The sequence below is a fragment of the Dermacentor andersoni genome, chromosome 7 (assembly GCF_023375885.2).
Source record: "Dermacentor andersoni chromosome 7, qqDerAnde1_hic_scaffold, whole genome shotgun sequence".
Taxonomy (NCBI): domain Eukaryota; kingdom Metazoa; phylum Arthropoda; class Arachnida; order Ixodida; family Ixodidae; genus Dermacentor; species Dermacentor andersoni.
This window is the reverse complement of record NC_092820.1, coordinates 78,100,575-78,121,239: the sequence shown is the minus strand read 5'-3', so window position 1 is coordinate 78,121,239 and position 20,665 is coordinate 78,100,575. Positions and strand designations below refer to the sequence as shown.

General features: G+C 40.8%; 1 protein-coding gene across 1 annotated transcript in view; it reads left to right on the top strand.

The window, feature by feature from the left end:
• The window catches only part of LOC126534269 (uncharacterized), a 32,083-nt gene that overhangs the window by 5,283 nt on the left and 6,135 nt on the right, over window positions 1-20,665 (top strand). Inside the window, exons 2-3 of the mRNA XM_055073002.2 lie at window positions 4,355-5,511; window positions 15,644-15,662. Of these exons, the coding sequence (XP_054928977.2) occupies window positions 4,355-5,511; window positions 15,644-15,662 (1,176 nt within the window). The remainder of the gene's footprint in view (window positions 1-4,354; window positions 5,512-15,643; window positions 15,663-20,665) is intronic.

The window sequence follows — 20,665 nt, the reverse complement described above, 5'->3', positions numbered from 1 at the left end:
ACTTTTCATTTCTGAGCAAGCAGACCGTCGCTTTATGTTTTTCTTGCAGCATGCACGCAACATTGGGAAGCTTTTGCTTAATTTCAGTAGTTTTTCCTTTGCTCTAATATTTGATTGATGCTTCAGAATTAGAGCATTTTCAGTCTCCCTTTCCATTTGCTCTCTGACAGTCATCTTGTTGACCTTCAGCTGCAGCAAATCAAGAACCTTAGTTAGAGGATGTGGGGCCAACCTTTTCCATTGTGGTATCTATCCGAAAAGTTTCTTTTCAATAGAATGATTGCACTTCGGATCAAGAGATCTCACTTCCAGCTACTGTCCTCCCTTATCTGCTGTAATGGAGACATTGAAGCCACAGTCTTGTTTGAATGGCCTAAAGAAGCAAGTAAAAGAAAAGGACGGGCACAACAAAAACTATGTTAAACTACACGAAGTGTCTATAGTGTGGTAGCAGCTGGTGGATGAGTATGTTTAACAGTGCTTAAAATGTGCGCTTCAGGTCAACATCTCATAACCATGTCGGCACTCTCAGCAAGGCTTGAATTGATTGATGCATATCGTACATTGAACTTATCGCAATAAGTTCCAGTGGAACATACTTTTGGTTACCATAAAATGGTAGCATGACTGTCGAAAAAAGTGTGATAAAGATTGCTCTTCTACATACGCAGAACACTTTCAACCTCATTTGCTTATTTAACTGTAGAGTGAACTATGAAGCAGTGGTAGAAAGTTCTTATACAAACGCACAATAAAAGACTCTTGATATATGAAATTTCATTTAGTCTGTTTACTTCAGGTCTTCTGTTTTGCTTGCTCTACCTCATAGATATAGTTTTCGACCAACATATGTTAACATCAGAAAAAAAGTGGCATTGCCATTTAAAACCTAGGCAGGCCAGAATGTTAGGTTCGATAATCTAAGCTACTCGCATTACAATGGCATTACATAGTTCAGTGTGCTTTCAGACTTATACACAATACAATTTGCAGTTGTGTATACTTACACCCACAATATTAATTACATTGTCAGCACCAAGGCCTCTAACCATAGCAAAGTAGCAAAACTATGATTCAGACACAAAAGTACAAAAAGAAAACAACAATACAGCTGTATGAAAACATTGTAAAAAGTATTTACAATGATCTTTATGCACCATTCTTGGTGCTGACAAACTTCATGGCACTGTGGATGCAACAATACCTAATCTAGTAGCACTTCAGTGCCTCGGACATCTGGCCGGCACACCTTTCCGTACATATTTTTCACTGCTGCCACAGTTCTTGCACCCCTCTTCCTTAGCTGAACGCAGTTTTCTATACTGTGTCATGAAGTCTGCACTTACCGTTCCTCAAAAATGGCACAGCAATTGTCAACAGCAAGTTGCATTAGTTCGCTGGTTCTTGTGGCGGCGTTCCCTTCGTGCCTACTCCACAAGCTTTATCTGACGTCATCAGAAAGGGCACCGATTTAGGTCCTGACGCATTGACGAAACAACCAGTGGTCTCGAAATCACCTGCCTAGTAATAGACAATAAAACCAAGGCAAACATAAGACTAAGACAGTCTGAAACAAAGCAGTAGAACACTCATACACCATGCCGTAGCTAGCTGGATGCACAATTTGTCATGTGACTTCTGAGAGCCAGTAGGAGATTACTGCTGCAAGGAATTTCTTAAAAGAACTTTTCGGCAGAATAGACATTGCCAAATAACTTGCCTGTTATGGGTACTGAAGACAGAACATTGCTCCCTTATTTGAGATAATCGGCTTAGGTGCATAAAATTCCGGACAAGTACCAAAGTTTTTTGCGGATGTTGTCGTGAACCTCACACACACACTGTGATGCTTTACAGGGGACGTAGTACTCTTTTAGTGCAAGCGTAGCACTTTATTTAAATAGATCATGTCACCTTGTACAACACGTTTTTTTAATATTGTTCCCTGGTGGAAAAAGAAGCAAGCAAAGAAAACAGCACCGTTTCTAGTGGCAGTTATTATGATTACTAGTGACCCGACTTTTAGGCACTAAAATAGTGGGCTTTAGGGGCTTTAAACAGGCACTTGGAGCCCCATTTTAGGCAAATAGAGGCTGAAATAGGCATTATAAGTTGTTCACAAACTGTAACCTGTTTTATATATTTGTGTGTGCCACCCATTTTCATGGTAAGAAAACTGACGTAGCATTCACTTATGAAGTCTGAAAGGCAACAACCGTAGTGTGCAAGTGATCACATCACAGGGCTTTTCTGGGCAAATCAAAGGCTGCATTCTTTGTCAATCTGCATATTGTAGTCAACACGCTTAATATATATTCTGTGACACTACATGCAGGCAGTGTGTATTTAATATCCATACTTCCATGCTTACAATGGCACATCAAGTGCAGCAAGCATGAAAAACAAAATATGCCAGGGAAGCTAATAAACGGTTAACGAGAGAAGCTGAAATCCATGGTTAACGGATTTAAATCAACAAATGTTTCATCACGAAATGAATACTTGAATAGCGTATGTGTATAGATCTTTGTAAAAGTTATAAGAACGGTTGCAGTGAAATATCATGTCTAACTCTTGGAATTCCATAATGTGCCTCTTCTAACTCAGAACAAGCTTGTAGGCTCCAAACGATTGTTTAGTAGGTGAATGGAACACTTTTGTATTTCTGTATGTTTGATGGCCTCACGCACTCTTAGAATTCTTGAGTGTTCGAACGAGCAGAAAAAGAAATCCATATTCATTGTGTAATTAAGTGTGTACCTTTGCACAAACTTTTTTGATCGCTGCTTCCACACACATGGGATGCAATAAACTTGCATTATGGTGCAGCAACTGTGTCAAGACTCACAAACTGTTCACAAGAACTCTTCTTGAAGTGCTTTTTGTGGATCGGCTTAATTATTCACAGTGCATTTCTATGTTTATCACACGCTGCAGTACGGAGTATGTCTTCTTACGTACAATTATTTCAATAAAGAAAGGGGGGAGGGCAGAGTGAAGGGCAGGATTTATTGCCCATCTGTTGCTGAGTTTAGATGAGCTGCCATTGGCTGGGGTACAACCGCAAAAGGAGTGAAGGTACCAAAAAGAGGGATTAGGTAACTGCAGTAGACAGTACTTAACACACGTGCAGGACAATCTACATTCAACAGTTTTTCCAAGCTACGCTCTATGGTACAACTTTCTAAAAAGGCTGTGCCTTTCTCACATTTTTGCCTGCAGTGTAACATGGAGTTATGTGTCTGCCGCTGAAGAAGAAAGCACTTAATGTTTTTTCTCTGGCATTGCTAACCAGTGTCAGCCAGATGGTGAGAGGCCCTGAAAAGCCCACCTAGCACTGGCAATGCCTATTTGTTTATCTGCTAGGTCACGATGTCAGGTGCATTGCCTTTGGCAGCAGAGTCTGCCAGTGCTACCGGATCCAGTGGAAAAAGTAATCAAGTGTGCTTTCGCGACAGTTAAGAGCTCCATCAAAAAGCATTCTCAGGTGCTAAAAGCAATAATATATGCGTATATAGACACAAAGCACAGGAATAGGCAGTCACCATTAAGTCATGCTAAACCACTTTTCGACCTACAATTTGTGCTCATACACCAAAAGTAGCGGGGCCGGGATGTGGGGGAACGAGTAGGCATTTGCCTATGATCCAGTCTGTAATGATCACGTACTCTGGAGTCAAACATGAGTTCAGAGTCTATCTTGTGAGAGTTGGGGTTATACTGAGGCGAGATTATGGCTACTTGGAATACGCATGCACAGCCTGCTCATATGTCATTTGCTGAGCTTCCTATATTTATCCAGTGTGGTGTGCCATCACAAACTCATGATTGCTGATGATGGAAGTGCATTGTTAACAAACAATGCATCGAGTGTGCAGTAAACTCTTGTGCCAGCAACAACTGCGCTGCCAAGTACAAGTGCTGGAACTTCTTGCTCGCACAAGTCTTGTCCACTTATCTATAATGCTGGAGCAGGATGTGGCCGTGAAATCGGCCACTGCGCGGGGCGGCACATAACGAGCTTGGTAACCTGACTACCAAGAACCATGTGCTCCCTTAATTGTTCTATCTGGTAAATTGCATGAATTTACATGTCTCTGCAGATAAATGCAGCCGATCTCACATATGTTAGCTGTAATTCTTGTGCTTCTACAGATACACAGCTGCCAGATGGTATATTCATATAAATTTGAGTGCAAACCTCATAACTGTGGCAGACCTTAAGTAACTCCCATGTAATCTTCAGTGACTAGTATTTGAAATCCTTGTTATTTTAGCCGTGTGACTGATAGCTGCATTGTGGTATGTTTTCACCTGTAACTAACCTAAGCATTTCGTTGTTTCCATATTCAAGGACACTGCACCATGGCCACATCATCAGCTGCAGCTATGTCGGGAGATTTGACCACTGCAATTGTTGCTTTTACCATAGACCTGTACAAGCAACTTCTTTTAGAGAGTGACGGAACAAAGAACATTGTCGTCTCCCCATTCAGCATCGCAGCTGCTCTGTCAATGACTCTTGCTGGTGCCAAAGGTCACACAGCTGCTGAAATCACCAATGTCTTGCATACAAAAGATGACATGATCCACGCACATTTCTCCGATTTCTTTACCAAAGTTGCAACCTATGCACCTGATGTGACATTGGATGTTGCTAATCGCATGTACTCAGAAAAGACGTTCAAAGTTCTGGAAGACTACCTTGCCATTCTGAACAAATTTTACAACAGCACAGTGGTATCCATCGATTTCAAGAATGATGCTGAAGCAGCCAGACTTGCAGTCAATGCCTGGGTAGAAAAAACCACAAAATCAAAGATCAGGGACCTCCTTCCCAATGGTGCTGTGGATTCCGACACCATGCTTGTGTTGGTCAATGCCATTTACTTCAAAGGTCTTTGGAAAGAGCAGTTCAACCCGAGAGTAACTTCCCTGCAGAAGTTTCACATTTCAAAAGAATCGGCTAAGGAGGTCCACATGATGTACAAGCAGTCACATTTCAATATCAACACAGAATGCACTGGCTTGAACGCCAATGCAATTGAGATCCCGTACAAAGGTGGCAAGACGTCCATGGTTATTCTTCTGCCGTACGAAGTTGACGGCCTTCCAAAGCTGGAGGCGGCACTTACGCCGTCAAAACTGTTGGATGTCTTGAAAGGGTTTGACTCGACAATTGTTGACCTTAGTCTTCCACGATTCAGGATCGACTACAGTTTAGACCTAAAGAAGACACTTCACGCCATGGGCATAAGAGACTTGTTCACGGACAACAAGGCAGATCTCTCGGGAATAGATGGAAAAAAGGACCTCGTGATCTCGGCAGCAATTCACAAAGCCTTTGTGGAGGTTAACGAGGAAGGAACAGAAGCAGCGGCTGCTACAGGAATGGTGGCAATGGCAAGGTGTGCCATCATTGGCATTCCATTCTCAGTTGACCACCCGTTCATGTATTTCATTCGAAGCCACGACCCGGATGTTATTCTTTTTGCAGGCTCAGTACGTGATGTATAGTTGCTCCCGGCTGCTTGATTTTGACTCAGTTAACCTGTGATCATTATCAAATTTTTAAAGGATTAACCAGAGTGCAATACCTCCGGTGAGTTGCTCATTGGATATAATATTCTGCTGCTATTGAGCACAAGGGTGTGGGCTTGTTCCTATTGGTGGAGGTCGCATTCGAAAGAGGGCAGGGTGGAAAAAATGCTTGTGTAACTTTGGATGCATGTCTACAAGTGCTGTTTATGAAACGGAAGCAATAGTGCAAGAGAGCACATTTGCAAGGCTGTTACAAAAAATATATAAAGTGACAAATTCATAATTTTAGTGTTTCTGCACTTTTACTTGAGTATTGTAGTTAAAAATATACACTATCATCAAGCATTATTGCATGCAATAATGCTTGATGATAGCACTACTTTCTAAGCCATGCTAGTTCCGTTCAGCAAACACCAAGTCCAAGTGGGATGCTATGATCGTGTAAGCCTTTTGTGCAACAACCGCTGCATAATGTGCATTAGATGCAAGATATAAAGTATGCCTGTCCACTATTGTGTCATGGTCAAGCCAGTCAAGAACTGCATTTCACTGCCTTATGGTTTCTGCTGTTTTTATATGCATCTGTGGCCTTCCATTATACTGCGTGTGTATTTGGGATATTTTGAGCACCTGTGGGCCTGCGGCATTTTTGGTGGCAGTTAATCCCTGCGGTGCCTTCAGAAATGGTTTGTTCATACTTCTATTACTGTAAAGTTCTGTAAGAGCACCCACCTAATTTTCAACGGCATAATCTAAAGAAATGCGGAATGGACACTTTTGTGTTTAAACTCTGAAATGGCAAGAATAAAGGTGTACTTGAAGTATCGGCTGTATGTGGGCACCTATTATGTTGAGTATATTCAACATTGTCGTAGCTATGACATTTAAACCATATTTTGCTGTTGCAATGAACGTTCAGAATTGGCTCTTTGTGTATCAAGCAGTTCAGGCTTTCTGTGCGATTGCACTACTTCCAACAGTTTTCTGATATAAAATCAGGTTTCAATGTGCTGGAATGAACTGCTGGACAAAGAAACATGGCTGTGATGTTTAACAGAGTGATCATTTCTCTCTCTACCTTGATGCAGAATCGGAGTACTAAATTGTGGTGAGGAATGTGTGCCTAACTTGATAGCACCAGACGTACTAATATGGTTTATCAGGCATATCAATTTTTGGGGATTTATTGAATTGGTCGTTGGTACTCAAAAACATGGGTGTGTTCTTTTGGAGGAGGGCAGGTATTTCTTGCTCCATAGTACGTTGCGTACAGCAATCCCATATGTGTGCTGTATCAACTGCAATACACACCACTGCGCTGTGATAGTGCTGCTGTGATGCAAGATTTTTCTTTTGCCTGTCAACCACACGGATTGGGTTATTGTTTACATTGCAGCCATTGAAATGCTCCCAGCACCTCAGTATTGGTGTGTTCCCAGCTGTTTATGTTGTTGGTACTGTTGGTTTATGTAAAAAGGGCTTCTTTACATTTGAGAACATTGTAGCCCACTTTTTATTAATCTTGATAGAATAAAACCTATTTCACCTGTTTTTCTGCTATTTGGTTAGGGCACTAACTTCAGCTGTATGAACAAAAGAAAGAAGAAATACTGTACAGTAAAAATAAACACCTATAGTGCTTTGTTTCTTTCTCCTTTGCAAATGAACATTGTGTTTGCAGTCTTTCATTACTTTTTTAAGGAGCCTCTCAGCAAGTTTGGGCATTTCAAAAAGACAATTAGTGTTGTGCGTAGCCAGCTAGACTACGTCATAATCATCGTGTCTGCGAAGTACACTGTAAAAAAAGTTTTACCCTTTGGGGCTTATCTTGTTTCTGAATAATAATCATCATCTATCTTGCATGCCTTCCCTGTCTTTAATGCTGCGTGCCTGGTGCTTCCAAGTTGCGAAAAGCATGCACGTTATCAGTGACGCATAGCATTCTCAACAGGAAAGCAGCGAGCACAAAGCTTTGAAGGAAGGAAACATTAGAGAGACACATGACTGTTATTGTTCGGGGACAAAATATGCCCCACATGTTGTAAACGTTGGAAACAGCATGAAAACAGCTGAAAATTCAAACAGAGTTAATAAATTCAAACTGGCATAGGTTCAAGCAAATGCCTATGTGTCCTCCTCAAGGGGAGCCACTCTACCCACCAGCATAGATGGCCACCAAGTGAAGTGTTCGGGTCACATTCATAGCACGTGCAGCACACAAATGGCCAACTGCTGCGTCAACAGTTTGGCGATTCCCGTGAAATCGCAACATTTCCTTTGCAAATGCACCACGTGCAACGAGGAAAGGATAATGAGACAAAGAAATTGGAATCTCATCTACTGTGGGAATCGATGCTATGCAAAGCATTCTATAGGGAACTGACTATTCGGCATCACTTCTGCTATAACCTGCTCCCATCTTCAAGGTGGCACGATTACACAGAGTGTTAACATAGTGCTAACTGACATGGAAGAAGCACTGGGAAACGTGCACTGATCCCAAAGGTGGCACAGTCTAGCCTGATGCTTTAGAGAGCACTAGGTGCAACGAGGGAAGAATGGAAGAAACTCGCACTCTCTTGTTTGCACAAGCAACTTGCGGCTATGCGAAGTGATGCACATGAGAGACAGTGGTGAGGTTGTGTGTTACTCTCACATTCCATTCCTGGTGTTTGTAGCTTAACAGAAACTTGTGCTCGTGCTTTCTAAGCGAATTCGTGCAATGCAATGGGACGCATGTGCCTGTCATGTTAAAGAGCTAGTTGGCACGAGAGATGTATGTGTGCATGAGAGAAGTATGCCTAATGTGTAGAGCATTGGGCTGTTGTACTAGTATGTGTAGGTTTGATCCCACCATTGGTCACGTGGCTTTTTTTTTTTTTTTTTTTCAGAGGTTCAGAATTAGGCTAAACGGCAACTTACCACCTACCTGCTGCAAAGTGCCTGGTATGAGGCAGAGAATGCTTTGCATTCTGTAATGAAACAATCGTTCCACGAAATTTTAGGTCTTCTGCAAGTTTCTGTTGCTAATTTTCCGTAATTCACGTGCCAAATAATCCGCCTATCGATCTTATGTTAATCAAATCCCTTGGTGTGTCAAACTTAATTTTGGACTTGAAGGTTTCTTTATCATGTGTACCTGGTGGTACCTATTCGAAGTTCTAAAGAAAAAAAATACCGAAATGTACTGTTCTGTTATATTGACTGAATTTTTTTTAGCAGTCTCTAGCCAATGGCCAGCTACTCATCGAGTGGAACGTAGGCAAGATGGCACCATTGTTTAAATCGGGTGATTCCACATCTTCCCTTAGTTATATGCCTTTATCACTAACTAGTATTTCTTGTAAGCTATATATTAGAACACATCATCTACTCAAACCTAGAAAACTGTTTTAGAGACAACTCATTTCTCGTGCCAAGTCGGCATGGTTTCTGAAAATCATTTTCTTGTGAAAAGCAGTTTATGTGTTTTATTAATGATGTTCTCCCCATTGTTGACAATACACGCTTCATTGATTCCATATAGATTATTCTAAAGCATGTTGCCTGGTTTTTCACCAACTACTTTATTTTAAACTAAGTAAATCAAACATCTACCCTAGCATTTTAACTTGGATTGAAAATGTTCTTGCAAACAGAACACCATATGTAACCACTAACGGCTGTGATTCCTCTCCCTGCTCGGCTCACTCCGGTTTTCTGCAGGGTTCCATTCTCGAGCCTCTTCTCTTCTTACTTTCTCTTAATGACTGTCACTGTTGGGCTATCTGCCGATGATTGAGTAATTTACTGTGCAATATCTTCTGACTCAGATACATCCATACTTCAGTCTGACCTTAACGTAATTACTAATTGGTGCAATGTCTGGCAAATGCATCCCAATCCTAAAAAATATATATCAGTGAGAATATATTGCAAGGACCCTCCTTCAAACCCTCCTCTTTTAACATTGGTGTTTCTGTGCTAGGTAAAGTAACTATATATATATATATATATATATATATATATATATATATATATATATATATATATATATATATATATATATATATATATATAGGCAGTGGCATAGGTAAAAAGTTTTTTTGAGGGAGGGAGGCACGCAGTTGACCGAGGAACATGAGGAGAGGGAGAGCTGGGCAGACTGCATACTAACACAGAAATTGCAAGGGGGAGTGGGGGTTGGGGGGACACTTGTTCCCGGTGTGCCACCTCCAGGCTATGCCATTGTAAATAGGAGTACACATAACCACTAATCTTTTCTGGTAAACTCGCATTAATTATGTAGTTATGTTACATTAATTATTTCACAACTTTCCAAGAGCAGCATCATCGCTAAAACAAACACTATAAAACACTTGTGCAGAACTGTAGCGCACTTTATTTTATCTAACTGTTCTCGTTTTTCAAACACGTTGTCTATGAAAGCATCCTTACACCTTCCTAATGTTCTCTTACATGAGAAAATTACCCATTTATTGTTATTTTATAAAATATTTCGTAATGCAGGACTTGGAGAAGAACTACTTAGTGAGCCATTGTAAGTTTTAAGACATACAGACCACGTCAAGCAAGTAGTATTTTTTTTTTTAACCAACTTATCTTTTTTACTTGTTCATCCCGAAGACAGCGGCTTATTTGAACCACCTGTCCACCTCCATCTTCAATGCCATTTGTAATTGTGTATTTAAAGTTGCCATCGATGACCATTGTACGCTGTAACTACTCCACTACATAATTAAGTAATCTTGATCTTTCATCATCACTCCCTTCTATACGTTTTTGTCATTGAAGGTTTATGAATGAATAAATTAATTAATTTTAAAGAAAGGAGGTGAGAGTTGTGATCATCTGGCATGGGCCATGGGCTGTAAGGGTAAAGGTAGGATGGGGTAGCTTATTTCCTCATACCATGACATTGCTATATATCATTTCTTTCTGTCTCAGCTACTACAGGTACTTACTCTTTTTAAAGATTCTTATAGTAGAGCTGTCCCTGGATGCTGCTTTACAACTTATTGTGCATAACAAAAATTTGAAATGGGGCCTGGTGAGAGACCCTTACAGATTGCAGACAATATTTGCATGCTAAATTGCTGTATGGGAGACAAGTGCTGCATTATAACTGTATTCGGGCTTCCATGGGCTGTGATAAACACTAAGAGAACATCCTAGTATGTTTGTGTGTCTCTCTTAAAGAACCATGCGAAATTCAGCCATGCTCATGTTCATGAGCCGAGCTAAACATGGATGGCACAATTTAATATTACTAGCTCATTTTTTTTAAATGTCATTTGTAAGAAACACTTCAGTGATGGCTGTACAACATTTACCAAAGATGATTGGCTCATTAAATATTTGCAAGAAGTCGTTCTGTGGCCCTGGCACAAAATCTTGCGAATGAAATGGAAAATGATGCACGATCCACAGTTCCTTATTCAATATCCACAGTCTCTTTGGCCATTGGTTTGGTCATTGCTGATATTGTAAGAAATAATAAAAGGAACGTTCCACATTTCCACCCTTTTCCAACTGCATTATAACGTTGCCCATGCGGTGGGATGCGAATAAAATGTGTGAATAAGCAGCACTCTGATTTACAAATCTTGTGCGAGTGTGCCTTCTGTTATGGTATCGGTGAAGGATTTGTGTTTACTACCGGATTTCAGCAGGAGCATGCCATAGTTCAGCAAACAAGTGCGGCTTCTTCAGCTGTTGCCTTTCTTCATAGTATACTTTACCATAACTGTCTTCATGTTCTAATATTGCCGGTGGTTGCCCGCAAATCATGCTGCACGATCGCTGGAAGCAGTTCACGCTGTGCTCTGGTAGCCAAAGCAAGGTAACACGCATCTAAAAACAGAAGCAGGCAATACTTATGCGCACACCAAACGGACAGCACAAACTGGTTCTATCAATGGCCATGCGTTATCTTGTTAAAAATTTATGAAAGTGATTGAATTTCATCAATTGTTGAGGCACTTTCGAAGGCAGTGAGGCTGCATATGTAAGCAAATTTAAGCCACAAGGAGCAGCTGAAGCCACAAGCACGAAGGTTAGACAAGTTCATGTTGTGCCTAATGTATTCCATGTATGGATGAGCATGTAGTATCTATGATTAGGCACATTTTGTTTCGTTTTCTTTCACTGATGGCGCATACTCACTGCATGGGGTTGGCCACGATTCGGATGGCATTAGGCGAGAAGCTAAGTTATTGCTAAAGTCAACAAATTTTGGGGGAGAAATGAGCGAAAGGTATTGTAAGTGGAACTTATTGGAAAAATTGCCCTGCAACAATTGCAAATTCTTCCATGGCTGAGGAAGCATTCCAAGAGAGGATGCTCCAAGAAAATAATGTCTGGAAAGGAAAAATTTATACGAAGTTGTCTAAACCATGCTTCTAAAAATGTTTTAAGATGAACAATGCTGTCAGAATAAAAAAAATTGTCTCGTCTTCCCCACAGATTGGGCACGGTGGGGAGGGGAGGGGGGTTACCAGACCAGTCCTGGAATGAGAATAGCTTAAGGCAGGTATTTAACAATGTATTTGGGCAAAAATTATTCTATTTGTTTTGGTCTGAAAGGAACTTTTATGCCAAGGTGATAGGAGGTGTCGATACTGTGCGAAATGAGCCATAGCTGGGTTAAAAAAGTCTTGAATAATTGTAGGTCACCTGAATCTGGCCATAAACTTTTAAGTGGACTCGAGACGTGTTGACAGAACAGGGCCATTGAGGGCTGCTCTCACCAGGCTTCCAGCTATTTCGTTCATATGTAAGCCCTTATGGCGAGGTACCCATAGCGATTAATCTAATTAATTTTATTTGATGAAGAACTAGAAAATGAAATGTATGTAAAAGGCGAGTACCACTGTTTGCTGTAAGTAATGAAGATAAGGTTGACGAATGCGTTATCACGAAAACTGTCGGTTCTGGCAAGTTTAGTTTGCATAACATTTTGGGCAGCATTTGCCTCCTCCTCTCTCTCTTACTGCCATTTCTTTTCTCGGAACTACAAGTGTTGGTAGCCTAAGAATTCAGTATTAGCTCAGTGTGCTCGCAATGCTACAGTGCAGCTGCATGCTCTCTATGCCTCTATGCTTCAAAACATAGTTCCCGAGGAACACCATGTTCTCCTTTGCCGTGACATCACGAAAATGATCAAACGTGATTCGCTGGCACCTAGATCTACAGAAATTATTTTTTTTTTACTTGACATTCAGTGTATTTGTCGATGCACTCTCAGGACTATCAGTGACTGCCAAGCGTGCCTGCTCTACACATTTTGCAATGCATTTGGCGTTATCGAGGCCTCAGCTGACTATGTTCTCTACAGTGATCAGTGCTTGTATGTATAAAATATTACGTTGTATGCTTATCATTGCTTTGCTATTCCTCACATTTTGCAGCAAGTTCATGATGTATGGTCCGGATTATTCGATATAACAGTTCGCACTGTTACTTACCAGGTTTATGTATGTTTAAAAAAAATTAAAATTTTGTGCGCCTGTCCGACGGCACCTTTCACATAATGGAAAGCAATCTCAGAGGCCATGTCATTGCCAAGCTTGCATTGCTCAAGAGTCGCGGAGGACATTGTCCTAAATGCTAAGACTCTAGGTTTATTCGATTCGCCAGCACTTTCTGAACTACAGGTTTTTCCTGCTTGCTTTAATCTAAGTGCCAGCAGAAATAATTTGAGTGCCACAAGAATAACCTGTGTGCCAGACTATTTAAAATAATCCAGTGGCAAGTATTCATTCGTAACATCACTTTATGTAGTCCCTGCGCCAGCACAAATGGGCTGTGCACCAATGAATGCAATCCAGGCACCAACGTGTTTAATCCCTAGCACCAGCCGCTTTAATTGACGTGCTAGCCAATTCAAGCCATGCTAGAAAAACAGCAAGATTGCAAATCAAGATTAATGGCTGAAACACTGAAAAGCAGCAACAGGAATTGATGACACTACGAATTTTTGTGGTCACTGCTACCATTAATAAAATGTAGGGCTGCAGTATTTTGCATGAAAATAAATGTCATATAATCAGTGGCCTGTAACATTCTGGTGCAAAACATTAAGGTTTTTAACAATATATCTTTAGACACTGAATGAAGGCTGAAAGTGCATCTGGTTAGCATTTAATTGAACTACTGAGCACGCGTTTGGTTAATTATTAATACAATATTTCACTGCGGAAGAAGGAAATGGAAGTGGAACAAGATGGTTGATGTTGATGACAGAGGGAAGAGGCAAAGCACGTAACGGACAGTTCTTTTTTTCTTTTCTTTAATAGGGCACTATGCCCTATTAAAGTTGATGGCCCGAAAACTTGGTTTAGTCAGGCCCAGTGCTATAGTGTGAAGTCATCTGACCACACTTGACCCTGCTGTAAGTACATAGGTTGCTGTTGCTCCTTGTTTAGGGCCTCTTCGTCAAAAAATATAGAAACGTCTAACAGTGGGATTGAAGCAGGGTATCCCGCTGGAACCCGATTTATGGCCAGTCCACTACTGTGGGTCAGTGGTGCGATAACTCGGGGCCACAACAGCAGCACCTCTACTCTACATTTGCAAGTTTATTCAGTTTGTAAACTGCCGAAGATTATGTAAGGAATAGCTCAGCTAAGGTGACATGTATAAGTTTCCCCATACATTAGAGTAGACCCTAATAAAAAAATATTGCTAAAACCAGTTGGAAATTTCCAATTGGAACGAACGGGACATTTCCAAGTGTGCTTTGGGACACCCATTGGAAAAGTCCAACAGGTGCAATTGGTTTTTTTCAACACACTAGGACCCAATTTGTCCCTCAAGTGGACTCATTGGGACCAACATGAAAAACAAAGAAAAAAAAAACCTAAATGGACCCTAATCTTGATATGACACAGACATACTTGAAGCTTCTTTCAAGAAGCTTACTCGTGCATGAACACAATATATGGCACTTGTTTTGAGATATCCACTATTCACCACTTCACTAGCTATGAGAGACATATATGTCAGATGTTATATATCTAAGCAAAATTTGGTTGACCAAGTGGTGGTTTGCGAGAAATTAGTAGAAGTTTCAAGAGAGATTTCTAACGTACATCACAGAAAGCTAAATGCTTCTCTCCATTGATCATGCCAAAATACAAACGGTATTTTATTTGAAAACTCACATTAAAATTGTGCTATTATTACTATTTTGTTGTTTCACAAGACTACTTATCCAGTGCCTTCCAGTTGGGATAACAAGGTCCAATCAGGTCCAATTGGAACCAAATCTCAACTTCATGTCCAATTGGAACATGGGCCTCCTATGACACCCACTTGGAACCAATTGGGTCCCAGTGAAAAATCCAGCTGGACTCAATGTATTCTTTATTATTATTATTTTTTTGACTTGGTCATTTTCATCGCCTAATATACAGGGGGGGGGGGGTTTCCTTGGATTAACCTCAACAGCTATAGGTTCACGCTATCACAAACGCAATCGCACATTTTCATTAGAGTTTCAGATCTCCTAGCGTGAGCGGTTTTTCTTCTTGAACGCGAATATCCGAGAGAGAGAGAGAGGGAGAGAGAGAGAGAGAAAGAAACGTTAGAGGTGGTAAAATGTGCCTATCGTTTGCCTGCGACACCGCGGTACGCACCTCGCAAAAGAACTTTGGCGCCGTCATACTATATACATGTATGTATATATATATTGTGCAACAACTCGCTACCGTACAGTATCTGTGTGTCGTATTGCGGTGTGTGTGATTTGTACGCGTGAGTAACACCGCGCGCGCCGCAAGCATGTAGAGCGATGTATTCCTCCTTGTATTCCTGTACACATTCCCTAGCGCCTTGCTTCGAAAACTCGTAATCCCTAGAAAAGGGACTTGGGGAAGCACACGTTTCGGTGTCAGCCCATATATCGTACGGTCTTGCGCACGGTGACCACTGAAAGAACGGCGACAGCAGCACGACGGTTCTAAGCATAGAGGCAAGACGTTGCACGAGTATATATTTAGCAACCCTGCCGTCATCTTCGGCTATTTTGCATGCAGTTTGCACCGGTTTGCGCGCTGCTCTGCATTCTCCGCGTCGCTCCTCGGGTCGGAACTCGTGACAGCTGATACAGCCAAGAATAGGTAAGTGCTTAAACTTCGCGGCAACAATATCGAGCGCACATTTGATTGTTTCCTTGCATTCCTAAATCAAAGCTCATGTGGTCAGCGGACGCAGTTCAAAGCACTTCGCACGCTCTGTGTGTATTCTTGGACCGTAATCTCGGTAAACTTCTTGTTAGACCCGTGTGCCAGTTAGAAACTGTCAGTTTAGTGTACGCATGCGTAAGTAAGGTTGCACTTGCGTAAAAATTGCATACACATGCGAACTACATAGGCGTGGGTATAAACTTGCCCAACTCCGCATACTTTATGCAACACATACACACGCCGAGATCGACAAAACTTGACAGTTAGTATATATAAATATTATGGGTAGTACATATGGATCTCGATCGCTTGCTCACCAGTCCCATCGCCGATGACTGGGATAAGGCCAGATAATGAGTATAAATAGTAGGTGCATGGGCACTGCGGTAAAGTGCAATAATGTTTAAAACATATCGCGTACGCATTGAAGCGCTTCTGGAACAAGTTGGTGGGTTGACGACTGGATGTTTGCTCACCATATCAGTAGTACCGTATGTTTCATTTATTTATTTATTCAATACTGCGGGCTCAGAAAGCCCAAGCAGGGTGGACAATACAAATACAAAAAAGCAGCAAAAACAAAAAGAAAAATATCGATACAATCGACTAAAAAATGTTAATTCACAGTCTGATCACTTGCTTAAGTAAGGCAATTCCAGTTATGTATGGCCCTTGGAAAATAAGAAAATTTAATCCGGTCAGTGCGAGCAAAATGTGGCGTTAACATGTTTTGCTGGTGGAACTGCTAGTTAATTAGGTGTGATAAATAAGGTGATATATGTATAGATAGCTTGTTATTCAAAAGTTGGGAAAGATGTCCTAATCTAAATTTTTTGCCTTCGTGCCTGTAATGGTATGTCATTAGCTTGCATTAAATTATAGGGTGAATATAACTTGCTGAATATATATCTTACAGCCTTTTTCTGAATACATTGTTAAATTTAGTATAAGGGTTCCATATAATGTATGCATATTCTAGTTTTGGTCGCACAAGAGCAGTGTAGCAGAGGAGTTTAACATTAGTAGGAGCAGTCTTAAGTTTGTTTCAGGACACAAAGCTTGCGGAAGGTGGATGAGCAAACAAATTATCAATATGAAGATTTCAAGAGAGGTTAGAAGTCAGTGTCACACCGAGATACTTGTAGCAACCTACTTATTTTAAAGGTAAAGACCCTAACAAGTAAGTATATGAAAGTGGATTTTCTTCTTTTGCGAGTTACTGGTAGGCAGACATACAGTGTACACACATTTGCTCGTGTTTAGTGACATTTTCTATTGTTTGCACCATTCATGTATACTTGCCCAGACTAGTGCTGAGGTCACTCTAATCTTTAGTGCAAGCAATTTATTTAAACAAAACACAATAATCAGCTAATCACCTAATTTCTACACCAGGTTTAACAACGCCAACAAAATCATTAATATACAATAGAAAGAGCAAAGGACCTAGCACACCTCCCTATGGTACACCAGGTGTGACTGGAAGGCAATCCGAGAGTTGACCCCCTACATCTACGTATTGTTTGCAATTAAGTGGGTAGGCTGAAACCCAGCAAACAAAAATTTCTTGAATACCTGTTCTAGTATGAAAAAGCGCTTACTGTGTGGAACTTTGTGAAAAGATTTACAGAAATATAATAAAAGTGTATCCAGCTGCCGTGTCTAAAGGGTTGTTGCAAGAGAATGAAACAATGTGACGAGTTGAGTTACAGTTGAAAATCCTTTCCTAAACACAGGTTGAAACTTAGTCAATATAGAGTGCTCTTCCAGGGATTTAGTTATACTAGCAGCTACGTTACGTTCGATAGTTTTACAACATGATGAGGGAAGTAGGATGACAATTTCTTAGTGTTAGGCGGTCTCCCTTTTTAAAGAAAATATATGTCATCAAGTGGCAGGTTCATTATTTTTATTGTTTTTCTCTATGATTTACGTAGTCATATTTTTCAAGCTGGATATAGGGTCTTTCCAAGTACGCTAGACATGAAATAGTTGATGTTCTCTTATCTGATGTTCCCGTGGGAAGATTTCCCATGGGGCCCACATTCTGTAAACTTGACAAAACCTGCTAAGGAATTGGAAATTATGAATTCATGATGCAGCAGTACACCCTTCATTATCCAGAAAACGCAAGAAATTTGGTGGTAACTAAATTTTCAATTGGCAGAATTAATTTGGCACTAGAGTGGATAAATGAAACTGTCTGATAAAGTTATTAAACAGGTGCTCCGTAGAGGTTATTGTATTCAGCAGTTTGCCTGGTTAGGGGCCACTCACTCAAAAAATGCAGTGGTCGATAAAAAGCACGGCTAGTTTAAACAGATTATTTAGGTAAATGGAGCTGTCGGGTAAGTGGAACTACCCAACAGCTACCCAACAAGCCCAAGCTGCTATTCTAGGGAAATACCCAACAGAAGCCTTGAAGAAGCGATTGTACCTTATCTGATGCTTTCCTTTTCCTGATAATATGACCCTTAATGTAGCAATCTAGTAAAATGGAGTTCGTGTGTATGTACTATTGTCATCAGAATTTGACAGGGTGTACAGTGTATGCGCAAGCTGAACCTCTAGAAAGCTTGGGTGCATACCTTGTAATTCAGACGTGCAGTCTACAGCATTATGTCTTACTAATATATTGTTCCATTCATCTAGACTCTGCATGCCCAAACGGAGCAGAAATCTTGCTTTTCACAAAAAACCCACGCCGAGCAATTTTGTCACACTCTACAATTTTTTTACTGTACATGATGGTTCCTGTCAGCAGAAGCAAAAAGCAAATTCAAGCTTCAAGATGCCCAAGCTCTGCTGCTCTGGGCTACATGCAGATTGCGTCAGTGTCCCGTATTCAAGTTTTCATAGCCAGGGGCGTACCAGGGGCGTATTTCTCGAGTGGTAAGGGGGAAGGGCAGGCAAACCGAAAACCATCTGACTTCTCTCTCTCCACACAGACGCACGCACACAGACGCACGCACACAGACGCACGCACACACACACACGCACACACACACGCGCACACACACGCGCACACACACGCGCACACACACACACACACACACACACACACTGTTATAATGTAGAAAATAAAGAAAAGGTAAATGAAAGTGGACGAAAAGATAACTTGCTGTTTGCCAGTGTAAGTCAACCCCACAACCTCTGCATTACGCATGCATGCTAGGCATAACGTTTAGACAGAAAGAGAGCGGTTTGGATCAGAGAGCAAACGGGTATAGCCAATATTTTAATTGACATTAAGAGAAAGAAATGGAGCTCGGCAGGTCATGTAATGTGCAGGTTAGATAACTGGTGGACCATTACGGTTACAGAATGGGTGCCAAGAGAAGGGAAGTGCAGTCTAGTCTAGGATGGCAGAAGACTAGGTGGGGCGATGAAATTAATAAGTTTGTGGGTGCCAGTTAGAATCGGTTGTGGGTGCAGGACAGGTGTAATCGGAGATCACAGGGAGAAACCTTCGTCCTGCAGTGGACATAAAATAGGCTGATGGTGATGATGATGAACTTGGTGGAGATTTCAGGATAGCTTTATTTTTCATTTCGCTTTAAGGAAGGAGTTGGATTAAAAGTTCATTTTTCAAGTTGCTGTGCTGAAAACTTGTAGATATATGTCATTTTATGCCCTTATGTTGGATTTGAGGTCCAATTTTGTCTATCACGTCCATATATATATATATATATTTATGCATGTTTGCTTAATTTTCTGGAAACATTTACAATAAATTTCTTAGATTTCATTAACTTGGGAAAGATTTTCAAGAAAAACACTCTGCTTAGTGTTGACTTTGAGGTCTAGCAGAACTTGTCTAGCAGATAGACTGAGCAATAACATTGATCTTAATGAATATCTTCAATCATGCAGGGACTATTTATACCTTGCTCTGTTAAATCTGAGAAATTTACTTTTTGCAACTTTTTCCAAAAGTTTAACTAACTTAAACTTACATTAAGTCATGAACGAGGGAAGTAAACGAAAGCGAACCTCATATTCGAAATCAGTAGATAAAATTACGTAAATGTTTACAGCACTATAACTTAAATAATAACTTTTTAATATTTCTTGGTGTGATACCTGAACTTCACCCTTAATTTAAAAATGTTTCCGGCCCTGTTATCCTACTATGTTGTGAATTCTGAGAGACCTTTATTAAGCAAAGGAAGAACATGATTATACTCGCATTTTATACGTAGCAGGCGATGCTACAGAGTCTAGAGAGACTTGCCTCACAGCTAGCATCCCTGATTAAAAAAAAAAAGTGCATTGTGTATGAAAGAGATCTTAGCTATGTGCCATGTAATTCAATGTAAAAATAAATCTTGTGCTTTTATGTAGCAAAATATGACGTATTTGTTGCACGAAAGACGTCAGAAATATGAACCCATTTACCGCCAAACAAGTGGTGTGACATGTATCTGCGACTAGCAGCCGCAGTGCATCACTTTTGCTTGCGACCAAAACATTTTACACCGCCTACTGGAAGCACAAATATGCACAAGTAATATTCGATTTTACATAAACTGACGTCCACAAGTTGTAGTTGCAATATATGAACTACGTAGTATTTCGTAGAAAACATTGCAGATCAAGAATGACTGCTGCGAAGTGTGTGGAGTAAGACTTGTATGGGGCCGCACCACTTGTGTGGCTTCCACGCAAGTGTTATGTGTGGAACGGAGCATGGTGAAAGCCGAGGTCAGAAGGATTTGGAATGGTTTGGGTGCGAGCTAGTTGGTATGGATCATTCATATTAAACAGCACCAAAAAACAGGGACAAGGAAGAGCACAGGACCAGTTCTGGTCCTTTGCTCATCCTTGTCCCTGTTTTTTGGTGCTGTTTAAAATGAATGGTCAAAAGAACAATCTGCCGAGACCAAGGGAGTGAGTGGACTGCCATTTTAATTTTATGCACATTCAGTTGCCTGGTT